Genomic DNA, 19,691 nt, shown 5'->3' on the forward strand with positions numbered 1-19,691 from the left:
TGAATCAGTCTGCAGGAATTAGTGTTCCTCAAAAACGAATATGTTGTTGTTTCTCTGGGACCATTTTGAATTCTCCCTTCTTTTATTATTCAGCGATCCGGTCCCTGGCTCTGGGCCTCAGTCAGATGTATACAAGTTTCTTCATGACGATACAGAACATCCAAGCCAACCTAGGCAATCTGGCTCCTTCAGGGTGCTGCAGGACATGGTCCTGGATGACTCTGGTTAGCAGTCTTGAATATTTTATATGTACTTGTGTTTAATTCTCCACCACAACGAGACTGTGCATCTATATTACCATAAAAGAGCAGCACTGAATCATTTAACATATCATCAGATTACCACGTGAATTAGACATGTTGTGTTTGCTATTTCCCAATGTGAATGCTCCATTACACTGTGCTCAAACAGCTGCTCATTTCTCTAGAATAGATGCCTCATACACCTGTGATTGGCTCTGAACTTGTTCATGTTGTTGTCATGGATAATAAGACACATATCAGTCATACTTTTCTGAAAAAAATTAAAAGTTAGGCCCAGACTCACTAAATCCGTGGTAGGCAACATGATACCACTGTACAGTACATACATGCCACATATTAGCGCTCTCTCTCTCTCTCTCTCTCTCTCTCTCTCTCTCTCTCTCTCTCTCTCTGTCTATATATATATATATATATATATATATATATATATATATATATATATATGGAAAAAACAAAAAACAACAGGCGCACTCATAGTGTAGTAAATAGAAAAATGTAAATGGAACTGGAAAAAATAAAAATGCGCACTCACAAACGTGACAGGAACATAAGCAAGTATGAATAATACTCAATCGCCAACAGTAGCAGGATACTAGCAGAATAGGCGTCCTGGGGCTCCACCGTATGCTGCAGGTCTCGGTATCGCGTCGCCTATGTGTACCGAGTACTTCCTCACTCCAGCCGGAATCTCGCGAGAGTTGTGACGTCAGCGGGAGCTCCTAGACAGTCTCTGACTCCTCTCCGCTGGCGAACACTGCATCCATAAGGGTCAATGCATATACTCTGCTCTCAATATGATCCAAATGCCAGTATGCTGATATATGCGCATATAATAGCATATAAATTCAATATGATCCGAAACACACCCTGCGCGTTTCGTCCTTAAGACGTCGTCATACCCCCTGTTGCCCACCAATGCACTAAACTCCGTTATGCAATTTAGTGCGACATTAAACTCAGTTAATGTCACGTTAATGGTGAAGTTTTATACACTAAAGAAAGTAGCGTTATGTTAACATCACGATAAAACATATAAACAACGAATGTTAGGGAAATAGAGATACAAATGATATGCAAATGAAGCGCCAGCATAAGAATCCCCTGTTCTAGAAGCTCTGTTAATGTTGGAGACACAAAATAACATCAAAATGTTACGATCAAACCTGCACCTGGCGTTCCTCTCATCCATACACTGGAAAAAGACAAATACAATAGGCAAAGCCCTCTTTCGCTGTCTGGATGGGAAAAACAACAGGTTAGGTAAGACTTTAAAAACTTAGGTTATTTCCCTGCTTTTTTTTAACTCTATTCTTCTCTCCCCCAAAACCGCAATTCCAGTGTGTGGCTGAGAATGACGCCGAGACTTAAATAACCTTATTTGAAGATAATGTGGTGTTATCCTGAAATAACGTGAAGTTAGGCCTGGGCTAATTAGTTCTAGTATGGACATTAGTTTTGCATTTCATTTGTTTCCGGAGTACAACGTTAGCCTCGGCAAATAACGTCCGTTCCTGGTTTAGTCAATGTCACGTTATTTGCCCTGATTGAATAGAGTTTAGCGAGCTTGGACCTTGGAATGTTGCATTTGGACACAATACATTGGCAGGTCGAACTTTCCTTGAAAAGAAAGTTTCGTAAACACCTCCACTGAAATAAAGTTAAACTTTATTCATCATCTCTATTTTAGTGGCGATATTGCCAGCGTTTTCATTTCGGTGTTTGTCATTTATTCCCAAGGGTTGAGGCTGTAACATATGTAAAGTAAAAGGGTGTGCACGGTGTAGAACTATCTAAATTGTATTCCACTCATAGTTTGTATTTCTGTTTTCTAAGTAATCACCTTGTTCAGCCTCAGCACGCTCTATTATCCCGGAGTAACAATGTAGCACAAAAAACGTATGTGACTATGACTACACACATGACTCTGTGTCTATTAGTTTTTAATTAGGCAAATTGCAAGCTGTCTGGGACAGGGAAGCCAATGCTACGTTTGGCACTAACTGCTCCCATCTTCTAATTCTATCTCAAATGATAAATACAGTGCGCTTTCCAATACTGTTCCCTGGACTGCTCTTTTATCCCCTTGAATGCTGGTGTTATATGTTGTAAGCCCACCCAGTACAGAAGGGGTTAAACTGCAAGTAACTGCTGCATTTGAAAACCGCTATAACTGGGATTATGCATTTTGCTACTTTCTAAAGATCGTCCTGAAGGCACCAGAAGTGTGCGAGCCCCACTCACCAAGCCGAACACAGGAGCAGCGGCAGTGCAGAAAGTGCCACTCTGCGACAAGTGTGGGAATGGCATCGTGTAAGTTATGGGGAAGATTTGCCCTTGGGGAGTATATTCATTTCACCCAGTTACAATGTTTCCTCCTATGGAGTTTCATGTACAGCAGGGGCGCGCAAACTTTTTTTGCGACACCCCACCTGCCTTACCTTTTCCGTTGGGCGCCCCCCCTCTTTACCTCGCGCGGCGTCAAATGACGCCACGGGGTTGTGTGACGTCACGTGACCCGCGGCGTCATTTGACGTCACGTTACCAGGGCAACCGTGATGTCACATGACCCCGAGGCGTCATTTGCCATGGTCATGAGTGCTGAAGCCGGCTGAATCCCGGTAAGTAGAGGTTGCAGAGGCCTTGCGCGGTCCCCCGGTATTTAAATTAAATGTCGTGGGGGAGAGCGCTGGACCTCTGCAACCGCCTGCGCCCCCCAAAAAAATCTCCTGCCCACCAGTTAGTACTGTGCACTGTCTGTCAACAAGACTCCTTTTTAAGGTGATGTAGTGTAAAAAAGTGCTACTTATGGTTAGTGGAACCTTCCTCTGATACTTCTGCAAGGGGTTACAGAAACCTGCTTCAGGATCTTCACTTCCAGGAATGCAGGAAGCAGAGAATTTAACAACTGATAAGGGTCAACTGACCTACCCAGTCACTACTAGTAATCTCATAGACTCTACCAGATCTATAACCTTTATTCACAACTTTCTACCCTTGTTGGGTTCCCTGGTGTCCGTCCCAAACATTCTTTCACTGTGTGTCTTTACTTCTGCTTACCATCTCTGCTGAAAGGCTGCTTCCTGAATCTATTACTATTTCTCCTTAGACTACAACCCTCCCGTTGTAAACTAACTTGTCCTGGTAATTCCTCTGAAAGTTGCGTCCGCCCTGTACCTTGTTATGTATACCGTTGATATGTTGTTAAAGTTTCTTTCACGCCCAGTGGTCGACGTGTGATGGTACTTGGTACTAGGTACGGAGCACCACTCCTTTTCATATTTCCATACCCAGAGTACCACTTATTTTTATTTACAAACGTACAATTTCCCTTTCCTCGTAATGGGGAGATGAGATTTATTTTCGAAAAAAACATCCGACCTTTCCTACTTTTTCAACGGACATATTGCTCAAATGCAAACATTTGCCCCAATGTTTAATAAATGTCGATTTTTGTCAATCAAACACAGTGCCACTACTTTTGTAAGCCACTTTGACGATTAATCGCAGCCCCCTCCTCCCCTCCTGTATAAATGCTCATACAAGAGATGGGTTCTTAACACCCTGGAGAAACAGAGAACCGTACAATGATAAGGCTTACACAGCATATACTGTAAGTGTTGATGAGACAGGGCACAGTACAACTATATTTTTACACTTTTGATTTGAATGTATCCCCTTGATTAATGTCCTTTTATGGAATTAGTCCACTTTAAAAGTTCCTTTATACACGGTGCACTTTTGTAATGAGTTGCAGGCCCCTCCCCCAAAAAACAGGAACAGGGAAACCCCTGCTCGCTCTCCCCTTTAAAGCTGTTGTTCAAGCTGCCATTTTTGTTTTTTTTATATATATTTTTTCCCACTCAATATGTGCATCAATACAATCTGCACACTGACAAGTGATGAGCTAAACTACAGATCGATCTGTTCTCCTGTAGTAGATTGCTTGCTCCGGGTTATTTAATTCAGTTCTTGCACAGCATTGTGGGAAATGTAGTCCTGGAATATGATTGATTAAGCAGTTACTAGATAGAGTTGGTTCACTGCTAGAGAGAGGGCGGGGCTCAAGAGCCAGAGCCTATCAGAAGGAGAAGGGGGCTGTCACTTTAGAAATGCTTCCTACATTAGAAACATTAAAAATGTCTTTAAAACATTTTTTTAAATTTTTTAAATGCTACAAGTATTTTTTCATAGTACAGAACAGATTTATTAAAAAAAAAAAACGTACAGTAGGATATTGATTGAACAGCTGCTTTAAAAATGTCTTACCCTCTTTTTTTGTTGTCAAACGCAGGGGTACAGTGGTGAAGGCTCGAGACAAGTTCCGTCACCCAGAGTGCTTTGTGTGTGAAGACTGCAACCTGAACCTGAAGCAGAAAGGATACTTCTTCGTTGAGGGCCAGCTGTACTGTGAAGCTCACGCAAGGGCCCGCAATAGGCCGCCAGAGGGATATGATGCTGTCATTGTCTATCCAAAGGCTTAAATTTCTGTCACAAATGCACACATCCCATATTTGAGCGTGAGGTTGTACACATCAATATCAGTACCTAATGCAAGGCTTCTCAAACCAAGCCAGGCCAGGATTTGGGAATAACCAATTAGTTTTTTTTTGTTTTTTTTAAATGTATGTAAATACATTTTAGTTAGTATATGAATGGGAGATTCATCCGTTACATCAAATGGAAATATTTGAGAATCCCAAATCTAGATCAACTGAACAAAGCCTTGGAAAAAAAAATTACACTTATTCATTTATCTGTTTTCTTTTGGGCAATGCAGATGCATTTCTGGAAGTTTTTCATTGCAACGAATTGTAAGAATTACGTTGATAAATGCATCATATTTGCCTTTTATATGTAATGCTTGGATAAATACCCTGCAAATTTAGTAGCATATAATAATTAGCTTAGGTATACATTATCGTTATTGCATTTGAAACCGCCAAAGGCTTATGGAAGTATTTGCAACAGAACGAATGGTTACCTTTTCAGGATATGCCATTCAGAAATAGACCCTGCCTAGGGGCACTCCTGCCTTTACAGGCTCATGACTTCCAAGTTTATACCTTAGTAGAATTGTGTTATGATTTTATTATGTAATAGAAAGATAGTAACATAATTTGTTTACACAGCTTAATACTATTTGCAATAAAATCACTGAAGGTTCAATTGGTATAAAATACCACATAGAAATGTTTAGCAGCACAGTTATTTGCTTTTTGCACATCTACCATGAATTCATTACACCACAGCTGCCTCAGCATTTTTCAATACCACCCAATAACAAAACTACAACATGGTACAGTTGGGGGGGGGGGGGGAGGGGTACATTTCTCTTTCGTATCTCACAACATTAATTAATCACGTATGTAATATTGAGTTTCTCAAGATACTACAGGGTGTTGCAATGTGAAAGAAATACTCAGTTACCTAAACAATAGTACCATTTAAAAATCAAAGTTTTACCAACTGTTTCTGGCATCCTGTTTACATCGTTCTAGTAATATATTTGAGAGGAAGTATAGGTAAATAATAATATTTTGCTGGCTTCAGTAAAGATGGCCACAGTGGTACTTTTATTTACTTCGAGTTGATTGATAATTCTGCCGTTATTGCAACATGACAGAAAACACTCCAGCAGTGTTTGTATTTTTGAGCTCTTCTCAAAACTACTACAGTTCCTTGGTATTTTAAATCTCAGTGCTAGTCCTTGGTATTTGCCCTGGTGCTATTGAGACTATGTTTTTAGGCTTTAATATGTAACGCTAGTGAAAACATAGGGGGTTTTCTTTGGTTTGTTTTTGCTATGGAACAAGTATTAAAACTGATGCATGAGGCGTCACTTGTGTGAGTGTTTTTACTTCTCTGTAACTCCAGTACACACTGCCACGGTGCGTGGGGCTATTGTTTCAGATGTAGCCACATAATCATCATATTATAATAGTCTTTTTTAGGCAAACAGCCATTTGAAATGAATGTTTCTGTTATTTTGTTATATAACAAAAATAAAGTTGTAAAAAAAAAAAACCACCCCATGCTGATCCATTCTTTCTGCCTGTGAGGGTTTCCCAACATTAGATAAGAATCCTGGGTGCTGGGGCTCTCAAACTGTTCCATAGCTCTGACCACTTTGAGTGCCCCATGATATAAGGGCCAGCACTCGAGTGGCCCAATGATGTACAGCAGGGGCTCTTCTACTGGCGGGTGATCCGCAAAGGGTCATGGTGCGGTTTAGGAAATTCGACGATGACGTTGTTTCGCTGCCAAGGTAACCCCCTAACCTTACCTATAAACTCCTAACCTTAACTCCTTACCCCTCACCCTAAAACCCCTAATGCTAATCTTTACCCTAAAAATCTTAACCCCTTACCCCTAACTTTACCCTTTACCCTAAAAAGATTAACCACAACCTTTTACCCTAACCTTACCCTAAAAAGCTTGTCCCCTTACCCTAAGAAATGTAACCCCTAATGCTATTCACTCACTTTAGGGGCGGCTGATTGTCCTTGGTGGCTGAACGGCAGCAGCGGATTTGCTGCAGTGAAAGGTCCCATTCCGCCCTGATGTGACCCTTGGACTCTCTGCTTTTGCTAATCTCATACTAGGTTTTGGAGCAAGAGGAAATTGGGAGAGCGAGAGAGACACCATTTTTAATCATTGTCCCTCTCTCCTTATATACCACCTTGTAAAGCTTACCTATTTAACTAGAATTCAAATGAAAATGATGCGAAAGGATTTCTATTCATCTCACGGACTGCTTGTGAGATATGATATTGTTTGGTTCTTCCCTCCAGTTGAGTCATGTGACTGTTGTTATACTGTATAAGGAGAGAGCTGGAAACAGCTATTACTCATGCCTAGAATTACAGGAGCAGTCAGTATCCCCAGAGAGTCTCCCAGGGATTTTACATGTAAAATGGAGAGAAATATCATTGGAAGCCAAAGGAAACACATGGGCTACTTGGAGAATATTGAGAAAACAATTTGGACTTTCATATACACACTCAAAAAATGTATACATGGGATTTTAAGTTTTCTCCTGGAAAAGATGCAGGCTTCTTTTCAGATATGGAGAGAAAAGGGGATAAGAACTATGGGCCAGTTAGTAGATGTGAACAATGGTAGGCTCTTGACGTTCCATGAACTGAAAAATAATTTTAGGTAAAAGTAGGTTTTTCTGTGTATCTCATTGTTTTTTTTCTGAATTGTAATGTTGTTGTATAATGCTTATACACCCAATAAAAAAACTATTTAAAAAAAAAAAAAGTGAAAAAGAGGTAGTTCATGTTAATGCTGAAGTTTTTAATTTAACAAAAACCTCCAACCCGTCAATTTGACAAGCTTTTATGGTTGGGGGGTGAAGCCCCACTCACCGAAACGTGGAATTATTGATTGGAATAAAGCGGGGGCCATTATCAATTAATTTACAATTTCAAGTTTGCAATGGAAAAGATGACTCAAGAGTACGGCAACCCGTGCAAAGATGGGTACTTTAGCTAGTATATACATATATACACATACTGTATATACACATATACACACACACACACACACACACACACACACACAACACAAGTGGAAGCTGGCACTCCACTGGTAAGTCCATACAGGTAGGTGCTTATCCCATAAAAGATAAACATACGATACCGTTTTCACATGAAATCAGGGGACAGCACTCAGGTAAGTCAGGTAAACAGGTTTGTATTGTGAACAAAAATGACACAGGTAACCAACGTTTCTGTCCCCAAACAGGACATTTTTGAAGGTGGTGCACCTGTGTCATTTTTTTCACAATACAAACTTGTTTACCTGACTTACCTGAGTGATGTCCTCTGAATTCATGTGAAAATGGTATCCTATGTTTATATATATATACAGCTAAACCCCGTTATAACGCGCCTCGTTATACCGCGATTCGGTTATAACGCGGTTTTCCCGTGGCTCCCGTTTTTTTAAAAAAAAAAAAAAAAAAAAAAAAATTTTTTTAAAAAAAATTTTTTTACATTTTTTTTTTTGCACACTGCACACACTCACTGCACACACACTGCTCATTGCTCACACTGCCACACTGCACACACACTGCACACTGCACACACACTGCTCATTGCTCACACTGACACACTGCACACACTCACTGCACACACACTGCTCATTGCTCACTGCCACACTGCACACACACTGCACACTGCACACTGCACACACTCACTGCACACACACTGCTCATTGCTCACACTGCCACACTGCACACACACTGCACACTGCACACACACTGCTCATTGCTCACACTGACACACTGCACACACTCACTGCACACACACTGCTCATTGCTCACTGCCACACTGCACACACACTGCACACTGCACACACACTGCTCATTGCTCACACTGACACACTGCACACACTCACTGCACACACACTGCTCATTGCTCACTGCCACACTGCACACACACTGCACACTGCACACACTCACTGCACACACACTGCTCATTGCTCACACTGCCACACTGCACACACACTGCACACTGCACACACACTGCTCATTGCTCACACTGACACACTGCACACACTCACTGCACACACACTGCTCATTGCTCACTGCCACACTGCACACACACTGCACACTGCACACACACTGCTCATTGCTCACACTGACACACTGCACACACACTGACCACACTCACGCACACTCACACACACTTACGCACACTCACGCACACTTACGCACACTTACAGACACTCACACACACTCACACACACACACACACACACACACTTACACACACTTAGACACTCACACACACTCACACACACTTACACACACTTACACACACTTAGACACTCACAGACACACACTCACACACACTCACACACACTTACACACTCACAGACACTCACACACACTCACACACACTTAGACACTCACAGACACTCACAGACACTCACAGACACTCACACACACTCACACACACTCACACACACTCACACACACTTACACACTCACAGACACTCACACACACTCACACACACTTACACACACACTCAGACACTTACCCACACTCACACACACTTTCTCTCCCATATATACATACACACACACTCTCTCACTCTACACAGACGGGCCGCGACCAGCACCACCACCCGCTCCCCCCCCTCCTCCCGCGCAGGCAGCGGGAGCACCGGGGACAGCGGTGGGGAGAAGAAACCCCCCGCTACAACCTCCATGCAGGCAGCATGGTTCTGAGGTAAGCGGCGACCTGAGGGGACATCCCCACTCCCATCTCCTGCCCCGCGGCCTGTCCCGAGGTGACAGGGGGAAGCGGGGACAGGAGAGACATCCCCGCTCCCATCTCCTGCCCCGCGGCCTGTCCCGAGGTGACAGGGGGAAGCGGGGACAGGAGGGACATCCCCGCTCCCATCTCCTGCCCCGCGGCCTGTCCCGAGGTGACAGGGGGAAGCGGGGACAGGAGAGACATCCCCGCTCCCATCTCCTGCCCCGCGGCCTGTCCCGAGGTGACAGGGGGAAGCGGGGACAGGAGAGACATCCCCGCTCCCATCTCCTGCCCCGCGGCCTGTCCCGAGGTGACAGGGGGAAGCGGGGACAGGAGAGACATCCCCGCTCCCATCTCCTGCCCCGCGGCCTGTCCCGAGGTGACAGGGGGAAGCGGGGACAGGAGAGACATCCCCGCTCCCATCTCCTGCCCCGCGGCCTGTCCCGAGGTGACAGGGGGAAGCGGGGACAGGAGAGACATCCCCGCTCCCATCTCCTGCCCCGCGGCCTGTCCCGCGGTGACAGGGGGAAGCGGGGAGCGGAGGGACATGCCCGCTCCCATCTCCTGTCCCGCGGGATGAATATGCGCTAAAGCGCGGCGGCCATTTTTTTTTCTCGCGACCCCGTTAGTAACGCGGTGGTCTCGGGGTGGACCCCGAGACCCGCGTTATAACGGGGTTTAGCTGTATATATATATATATATATATATAAATCGTATTGCCTATATATATATATATATATATATATATATATATATATATATATATATATATATATATAAGCAATACGATACCGTGTGTGAGACGAATATCAAAAGGCAGCACTCCAATGGATGGTCAAAAAAGTTTGTATTATAAAGACATCATAACCAACGTTTCGGTCCTGCTCCTTGAGAAAGGTCCCGTTTGCAGGACCGAAACGTTGGTTATGATGTCTTTATAATACAAACTTTTTTGACCATCCATTGGAGTGCTGCCTTTTGATATTCGTCTCACACACGGTATCGTATTGCCTAAGTTATTTTCTACAGGATTTGCACCCATCATATTGATTTGTCTGATGGAGTGCCTATTGTTCTCATCTATATGATATATATATATATATATATATATATATATATATATATATATATATATATATATATAATCACTGTCGGTACACAATAAAGAAAAATTTGCTAAACATGTTTATTGGTTCGATCAAAACTCTTTACACCTCATGTAATGGAGAGCGTACAGCAATATACAGAAATAACCTACCTGGCAGAAACTTTACTGTATGTGGGACCATAACCATTCATTGTCATCTAGACATACAAAGGGAAATTAAGTTAGGGACTCTGATAGTGAAATATCATTCATGTAAAAAAGACTGGAAACACATGCTTGAAACAAGGTTAAGGGAAGACTTTGGTGGGTTGGGTAAGGTGGGGTTGGTGTACAGTACAAAGCTAGAAGAAATAGGGATGGGAATGCCAGGGTAGGTATATACAGGGCTCGAGGGAGGAGAGAATGGCTAGTTTGGGAGAAAGTCGTGAGATAGACCAAATGACCATGAGGCAACGTAAGGAGACAGTTGTTGCTCACAAGCAAAGTGGACATGGAGGTACAGAAGGCGGTGTAACAGACTCTAGCTGAACTTAAATCCTTGACCTAGTAAGGTGCATGGAAATGCCACCAAAGTCACCTACCTCCTAATTCTAAACAACTGTATGAAACATAATACCGTCAATTACTTCAATGTGGTCCTGCGTGTTAATGCATTTTTAGTTGCATTGTGGAATTAGAGAGTGGAAAATAAGTCCCTAAAGGCCTGGATAGATCACATTATGTAGATGCTGGAGCAATCTATAGGCAGGTTTGAACAGGCTTAATCAGTGTTATTTCAGCGTGAGAATAATGTTAATTGTGTGCACCAGTTATTGAATTCCTCCATCCTGATGCTCACCAGGCATAACAAAAAGTACATTTTCCCCGCTTGCTCTCAGCCTTCTATGAAAAAAAGCTATTTTTAGACTGCAAATGACTCATTTGGCAAGTGTGCAACGGTCTTCTATATTTTAACTTCAGAATTTAACAAAGGTTAAATTTTTTGGGAGGAACTTTCTCTCTCAATGTGGAAGAATAATTACATCCTCTTAGGGTGTCAAAAGAGAACTTTGAGTCTAGTCTGTTTTTTTTTTTTTTAGTATTGTATGTAACCCCCTCTCCCCGTCCCAATCCCAGATCGGGCCCCATAAGGTGTACTGGGGTCTGGCTACATGTCTTTGTGTGGTGCATACGTGCTGGCAACAGTCTCCCGCGATGACATGGGGGATAACAGGAACAGGTTCTGGGGTGGATGCCTTCGATCTGATTCAATGGTGCAGCGCTTCCGTCTTTAGTAAGCCCCAGGAATGCGGGGTGGAATCCTTACCAGAGAGTTCCCACACAGGGAAGAGAGATTCCAGTCTCACACAGGGTCTTCCTTTTTTTTAGCAGCAGTCTTTATTCACAGCAGGGCAGCAGCAGCAGCCGACAGTACAATTCAGGTACCGTCCACCAACTGTCCTCCTTTGTGATGGTCCTTCCCTGCACCACTCTGGATCAAGGGCATCCAGAGTGGGGCTAACTCTTCCCTCACCCCCTAAGCAGGGTGAGAGGCACTGGTCCACCTCACTACACTATGGTTGGATCAGCTCTACTAAGGAGCTGATCACTCCTCTCCTCCAATTCACTAACTCCTAGTCACACTAGTACTGCTATCACTACTCACTAAATAGTAAGTGACACTGCTTTATGTAACCTCCAGTAGGCATTGCCCCTGCATCTCTTGGACACAGGATCACATGACCTACCTTCACTTACACAACCTAGTGTCATAAGCTGGGAAAAACCATGTCAACTCCTGGCAATCTGCCCTTAGCAGAGTTTACACACAGGAGGAGGATAGAACTATAGCCCCATTTCTTACCAGGGCTACATGTATTTGAAAGGAAAGTACCGTTGATTTCAGGCTCCTATTGTTGTATGTAGATGTTAGGTCAAAGCGGCTATTCTGGAAGTTTTCAGTCAACAATCCCCATCGTCTTCAATGGGATATTTAGAGAATTTACCCCTTAAAGGTGTTATTATCCTACTAGGGAGGGAGAGAGAGAGCCCACAATACATATAAAAAACACACACCCCCATACATATAAACAAATACACCCCAATACAGGGGGGCGCAAACTTTTTAAAAATACCCCCACCCCCAATCCATATAAAAAATACCCCCACCCCCAATACATATAAAAAATACCGCCACCCCCCAATACATATAAAAAATACCCCCCAATACAGGGGGACGCAAACTTTTTTCCCTGCACCCCCCTGCCGGCGGTCACCTCACCCCCACTTACCTCGGCTATGGCGTCATGACGTCACGTTGTCATAGCAACGTGACGTCACATGACCTTGCGGAGTCATTTGATGCCAAAGTAAGTAAAGGTTTACAGAGGCCCTGCAGCTCCCTCGGCACTTAATTTCAGTGCCTGAAAACCGTGTGCCCCCCCCCCCCCGCAGGCAGTCTCGCGCCCCTCCCTGGGTGTCGCGCCCCCCAGTTTGCGCACCGCTGCCCCAATACATATAAAAAATACCCCCCAATACATATAAAAATACATCCCCCACCCCCCAATACATATATAAAATACCCTCACCCCCCTAATACATGTAAAAAATACCCCCACCCCAATACATATAAAAAATACCCCCACCCCAATACATATAAAAAAAAATATCCCCCCCAAATAATGTAAAAAAAATACCCCCAATACATATAAATACCCCCCCCCCCCCCCAAATACATATATAAAAAAAAGACTTACCTTGTGGATGGTCAAGCCCACGCTGGCCGGCGCTGCAAGTTGGGCCCGACCTCTCTGGTCAGGCCCAGCTGATGGTCCTCTCGCAACCGGGCCCTGGCTCTCCCTCAGCTGCAGGCCTCTTCCTTACTCTGTCCCACACTGAGCTTCCAACACTGGCGCACACGCCACTTGCTGGCGTTAGAGAGGCCCATCGCACACCAGCGACGGAAGTTCAGCACGGGACAGAGTGAGGAGAGGCCTGCAGCTGAGGGAGACCAGGGGCCCGGCCTTGAGAGGACCAGCAGCCGGGCCTAGCCAGAGATCGGGTCCAACTTGCAGTGACTGCCGGCAGGCCCCTCACAACCACGGTCCCGGCTGTCCCCCATGTCGACGGCCCTCTTTGAAGTAAACTATCAAAAACTGTATTATATAGCAGGGGTGGCCAAACTCAGTCCTCAAGAGCCACCAACAGGTCAGGTTTTAAGTATATGCATGTCTGCTCAGGTGGCGCAATCAAAATGATTGAGCCACTTGTGCTGAAGCAGGAATATAAAACCTGAAATGTTGGTGGCACTTGAGGAATGAGTTTGGCCAACCTTGTTATATAGGTTCAAGAAAGACTTCATTTTAGAAAGGCAGATTTTAGCAAACTAAGGAAAAGTCTGCAAGGAATAAATTAGGATGAAGTTCTTGCAGGTAAAAATGTGGAAGAAAAATCTTGTTCGACAAGTACACTTATCAGTGTATACCGGCTACAAAATATAAAAGAAACAACTCTAAACTAATGTGGATAAACAGACATGCAGCTGAGGAAATGAAAAGGAGGAGGCAGCCATTTAGATTCTTATAGTCAAAAGGGACAGAGGCATCATATCAGTATTATGACAATGTAACACAAGTTACAAAAGGGCAATCAGATTAGCAATAATTGAAAATGAAAAAAGGAATGCAATGGAAAGTCAAATCAACCATAAAAAGTTTGTCAAGTTCGTTAATAACAAGAAGATGAATAAAGAGAATATAGGACCATTTTAGTGTGACATGGGCAGGCAAATTATTGGAGATAAGGAGAAGGCGGAGGCACAGTATTAAATGCATTTTGTGCCTCTGGTAAAGATGAGGGGTAAATGGTGCTCACAAACACATGTATGCTCTGGTTTTCTTTTGTTTTTTTTTAAAGCTCAATAAATGTTCAGGGTGCTTTTGAAATGTCCATAATAAATGAATCCACATAAAGAACAGTCCAAGGGAGCTATAGACCTAATGGTGTCCACCTCACAACCACAATAATTGGCCCTCATGTATTTCTTCCCAAGAGATGAATAAATGTATAACAAACACTAGCTGGAGGTACTGTAAATATATCTGGGCTGTTGCCCATTACCTGCCAGTGTTAATCCAGGACAAGCCAGTCACTCCAAGGCGGGCAGTCCTCTGGGATAAGAGCGGGAAATACAATTGGAAACAGGAGCACAGCCGAAATCCAAAAAAGAATAAAATATTCCAGGGCGACTCCAGATTTAGATGAAAATGTTATTACGAATCAGCTCACAATGGCGGTGAAGAAACGCACCTACGCATCTCGTCCGGAAGGACTTTATCACGGTGTCGTATTACAGTATTACAGGTACAGTATTAAATACATTCTTTGCCTCTGGATTTACCAAGGAGGAGTCAATCGCTAAACTATTGCAACAGGAAGAAGCTACAACCTCAATATTAATTAACATTTGGTTAACAGAGGAAGAAGTGGAAAGGTGGCTTGATAAAATGAAGATAAATAAATAAAGCACCTGCCCCAAATGGCATGCACCCATAGGGTGAGAGTCACAAGATTGGTGTAGAGCAGATGCGGTGTCTATATTTAAAATAGGAGCTAGATCACAGGGAATTACAGACTAGTAAGCCTGACGTCAATGCTGGGGAAGCTACTTGAAGGTTTAGTAAGGAATATTATTCAGGAATACTTAATGGATAACAACATTATTAGTAATAGTACGCATGGATTTCTGACTAACTAACCTTAGTAGTTTGTTTGAGGAGGTAATTAGGAATTTAAACCAGGACAAAGCAGCTGATGGTGTCATCGTAGGCTTTTGATATGTTGTCACACAAGAGGTTAGTGTACAAAATAAAGGAAGTTGGCCTATGTGCACCTGGTTTAAATCCTGGTTGAAGGATAGAGAACAGAGAGTTGTCATAAATGGAACCTTTTCAGGGTTTGCTAAATTTATAAGTGTAGTACCTCACTGTTTTGGTACCGGGGCCTCTGCTTTTTAACTTCTTTATTAAGGACCTTGAGGTTGCCATAGAGAGCAAGGTTTCCATCTTTGCTGATGACACTAAATTATCTTAAGTAGTAAAAGCAGAACAGGATGTAATTTCTCTACAGAAGACTTGAATAAAATGGGAGCTTAGGCAGGTAAATGGCAGATGATGTTTAATCCAGATAAATGTAAGGTTATGCATTTGGGAAGCAAAAATAAACAGGCTACTTACAAATTAAATGGGACAAAATTAGGTCATGGTGTAGTACTCAATGTCAGGCAGTAGCTGCGAAGGCAAATAAGATCTTATCTTGCATTAAACGGTGTATGGATGGAAGGAAAGAAAGCATAATTATGCCACTGTATAAAGCAGCGGTGCCCAATCTTCCCTGCTCGCGCCCCCCTCCTGCTTCCCTCCCTGCTCGCCACCCCCCTCTCTTACCTTCTCTTCAGTTCCCGGCTTCAAATGACGCAGCGGGGTCACGTGACGTCACGTTGCCATGCCAACGTGACGTCAAACGACCCCGCAGCATCATTTGACGCTGTGTTGCCATGGCGACGCATCACCGAAGAGAAGGTAAGTGAAGTTGCAGAGGCCTCACGTGATCCCAGGCATTAATATAAATGCCGTGGGGGAAGAGCGCGGGACCCCTGCAACTGCCAGTGCCCCCCCTGAATAATCTTGCGCCCCCCCTGGGGGACGTGCACCCCAGTTTGCGCATCACTGGATAAAGCATTAGGAAGACCAGAGAAAACAATAGGCAGACAGGCGCACTGAGGGGTATGAACAATTTATTAATCTAAGACAGTGGGCAAAGCATCCACTGATACAGAATAAAAACAGCAATAAATCAAGGTATAACAAACAACCTAATAAAAACGGGACCTGACGAAGCACTACGTGCGAAACGCGTAGAGGTCACGTGGTGGCAGTTCCTGGGGAGTTATTGCAGCCGGTGGAAGCGGCTCCCCTTGTCTCTAGCAGGGTAAGTACTCAGATTGGTCCGGACCCTTTCTGTAGTGCTTAGCTAGATCCTGTGGTTACCCCCTTCTCCACATCGATCATATTGGTGTAAATACCAGTCCCGTTTTTATTAGGTTGTTTGTTATACCTTGATTTATTGCTGTTTTTATTCTGTATCAGTGGATGCTTTGCCCACTGTCTTAGATTAATAATTTGTTCATACCCCTCAGTGCGCCTGTCTGCCTATTGTTTTCTCTGTCTGTGAGCCCCCCTTGTGGGAGCTCACTCTTATAGGGGACGTGTGGAAAGAGACTCAAGGCTGCAAGAGTATCCACAGTATTACAGTATCCACGCTAGCGCGGAGCAACTTAATCTTTACATTAGGAAGACCACACCTTGAATATGGAGTACAGTTTTGGGTACTACTCTGTAAAAAAAAAGACATTATTGAACTAAAAAAAGTGCAGAGAAAAGCCACCAAATTAAAGCTGCAGTTCAAGCAATATCCTACATGTATGTTTTTTTTTAATAAATCAGTTCTGTTGTGAGAAAAAATACTTTGAGCATTATCTGTTTAAAAAACAACAACTTTGAAAGACCAATTTTCTTGTATTCTGTTTTAACAAGCATGCTTGTTCCTATAGCAACCATTTACACTCCCCATATTTAAAGATGTCGCCAAACTTTGCCGATCAATAGACGGAGAACGAATTGACCGGCAGCTATTAAGTTGTATTGTATTGTATTGTATGTCTTTATTTATATAGTGCCATTAATGTACACAGCGCTTCACAGTAGTAATACATGTGGTAATCAAATAAATAACAGATAATATAAATAACAGATCATGGGAATAAGTGCTTTAGACATTAAAGTTACATTAAGGAAGAGGAGTCCCTGCCCCGAGGAGCTTACAGTCTAATTGGTAGGTAAGGAGAACGTACAGAGACAGTAGGAGGGAGTTCTGGTAAGTGCGTCTGCAGGGGGCCAAGCTTTATGTATCATGTGTTCAGAATATCCACAGTGCTATTCATATGCTTCTTTAAGCAAGTGTGTCTTAAGGTGGGTCTTAAAGGTGGATAGAGAGGGTGCTAGTCGGGTACTGAGGGGAAGGGCATTCCAGAGGTGTGGGGCAGTCAGTGAAAAAGGTTTAAGGCAGGAGAGGGCTTTAGATACAAAGGGGGTAGAAAGAAGACATCCTTGAGCAGAACACAAGAGTCAGGATGGTGCATAGCGAGAAATTAGGGCTGAGATGTAAGGAGGGGCAGAAGAGTGTAAAGCTTTAAAAGTGAGGAGAAGAATGGAGTGTGAGGAGCTGCGGGATTTGATCGGAAGCCAGGAGAGGGATTTCATGAGGGGAGATGCTGAGACAGATCTAGGAAAGAGTAGAGTGATTCTGGCAGCAGCATTTAGGATAAATTGTAGGGGAGACAGGTGAGAGGCAGGAAGGCCGGACAGCAGGAAGTTACAGTAATCAAGACGGGAGAGAATGAGGGCCTGAGTCAGAGTTTTAGCAGTCGAGCAACAGAGGAAAGGGCGTATCTTTGTTATATTGTGGAGGAAAAAGCGATAAGTTTTAGAAATGTTTTGAATGTGAGGGGCGAATGTGAGAGAGGAGTTGAGTGTGACCCCTAGGCAGCGTGCTTGGGCTACTGGGTGAATGATCGTAGTTTCAACAGTAATGTGGAAGGAGGTAGTAGGGCCAGGTTTGGGAGGAAGTATGAGGAGCTCTGTTTTAGCCATGTTGAGTTTAAGGCGGCGGATGGCCATCCAGGATGATATAGCAGAGAGACATTCAGAAACTTTGGTTTGTACAGAAGGTGTAAGGTCGGGTGTTGAAAAGTATATTTGTGTGTCGTCAGCATAGAGGTGATATTTAAACCCAAAAGATGTTATTAGGTCATCTAGAGAGAGTGTGTACAGAGAAAAGAGAAGAGGTCCCAGGACAGAGCCCTGGGGTACCCCCACAGAGAGATCAATAGAGGAGGAGGAGGTGTTAGCAGAAGAGACACTGAAAGTACGATGGGAGAGGTAGGATGAGATCCAGGATAGAGCTTTGTTCCGAATACCAAGAGTATGGAGAATATAAAGGAGAAGAGGGTGGTCCATAGTGTCAAATGCTGCAGAGAGGTCGAGTAATATGAGCAGAGTGTAATGACCTCTGTCTTTGGCAGCATGGAGGTCGTCAGTTATTTTAGTGAGGGCTGTTTCTGTGGAGTGAGCAGTGCGGAAGCCAGATTGTAGAGGGTCTAGGAGAGAATAGGTGTTGAGAAAATGGAGCAAGCGAGAGAATACAAGACGTTCAAGGAGTTTAGAGGCAAAAGGCAGGAGGGAGACAGGTCGATAGTTAGAAAGACAGGTAGGGTCAAGCTTGCTGTTTTTGAGTAATGGTATGACTATTGCATGTTTGAAGGAGGATGGAAAGGTTCCAGAGCAGAGGGAGGAGTTAAAAATGTGTGTGAGCATAGAGATTATAGTAGGAGCAAGAGGTTTTAGGAGATGGGAGGGAATGGGTTCAAGAGGGCAAGTGGTAGAGGGAGAAGAGGCGATCAACAGCGACACATCCAGTTCTTTAGGTTAGTAGAGATTGCCCACATGAAACTATTGAAGTAAAAAAAAACCTAAATGTAGCCCTTTTTGTGAATCGGCCGACCCACCCAATCTCACATTGGCCCCTCGTGGTCTAACCGGTTCCTTTCCCCGCAACACACCTGCTCTAAGGGACTACTGGTAACTGTATAACACCTGTGGCTCCAGGAGATCTGAGCCTCCGCTAGCTGGGAGCCTGGGGGAACCCTTACCATTACCTGGTGCAGCGCCTCCACTTACCCAGGATCCCCGTTATGAAAGATAGCCCTGGGTAAGAAATACAATAACACTCATAGATAAAATACTAACACTTTACTAACACGACATGTCACACATCACATAACATAACATAACCTGATGCTCTATCCGCATCACCTCAGCCCAATGTCTGGTGTTCCCACCCAGTGTCCTGTGATCCCCCACACCCAATGTCCCGTACTCCTACGTAGGTCGTGGGTGACTGCGCAGTCACTAAATTAAGCTAGGGCCCAGTTGGTGCACTTATAATACTTCAGAGGTA

General features: G+C 43.8%; 1 protein-coding gene across 3 annotated transcripts in view; it reads left to right on the forward strand.

Moving 5' to 3' along the window:
• PDLIM3 (PDZ and LIM domain 3) overlaps positions 1-5,750 on the forward strand; it is a 41,932-nt gene extending 36,182 nt beyond the window's left edge. For all 3 annotated transcript variants that reach the window (XM_075610149.1, XM_075610148.1, XM_075610150.1), the window contains 3 exons: positions 94-224; positions 2,465-2,573; positions 4,555-5,750. In XM_075610149.1, the coding sequence (XP_075466264.1) occupies positions 94-224; positions 2,465-2,573; positions 4,555-4,744 (430 nt within the window). In that variant the 3' untranslated portion in view covers positions 4,745-5,750. The remainder of the gene's footprint in view (positions 1-93; positions 225-2,464; positions 2,574-4,554) is intronic.
• The last annotated feature ends 13,941 nt before the right edge of the window (positions 5,751-19,691 follow it).

This window comes from Ascaphus truei, chromosome 1 (assembly GCF_040206685.1).
Source record: "Ascaphus truei isolate aAscTru1 chromosome 1, aAscTru1.hap1, whole genome shotgun sequence".
Lineage (NCBI taxonomy): Eukaryota > Metazoa > Chordata > Amphibia > Anura > Ascaphidae > Ascaphus > Ascaphus truei.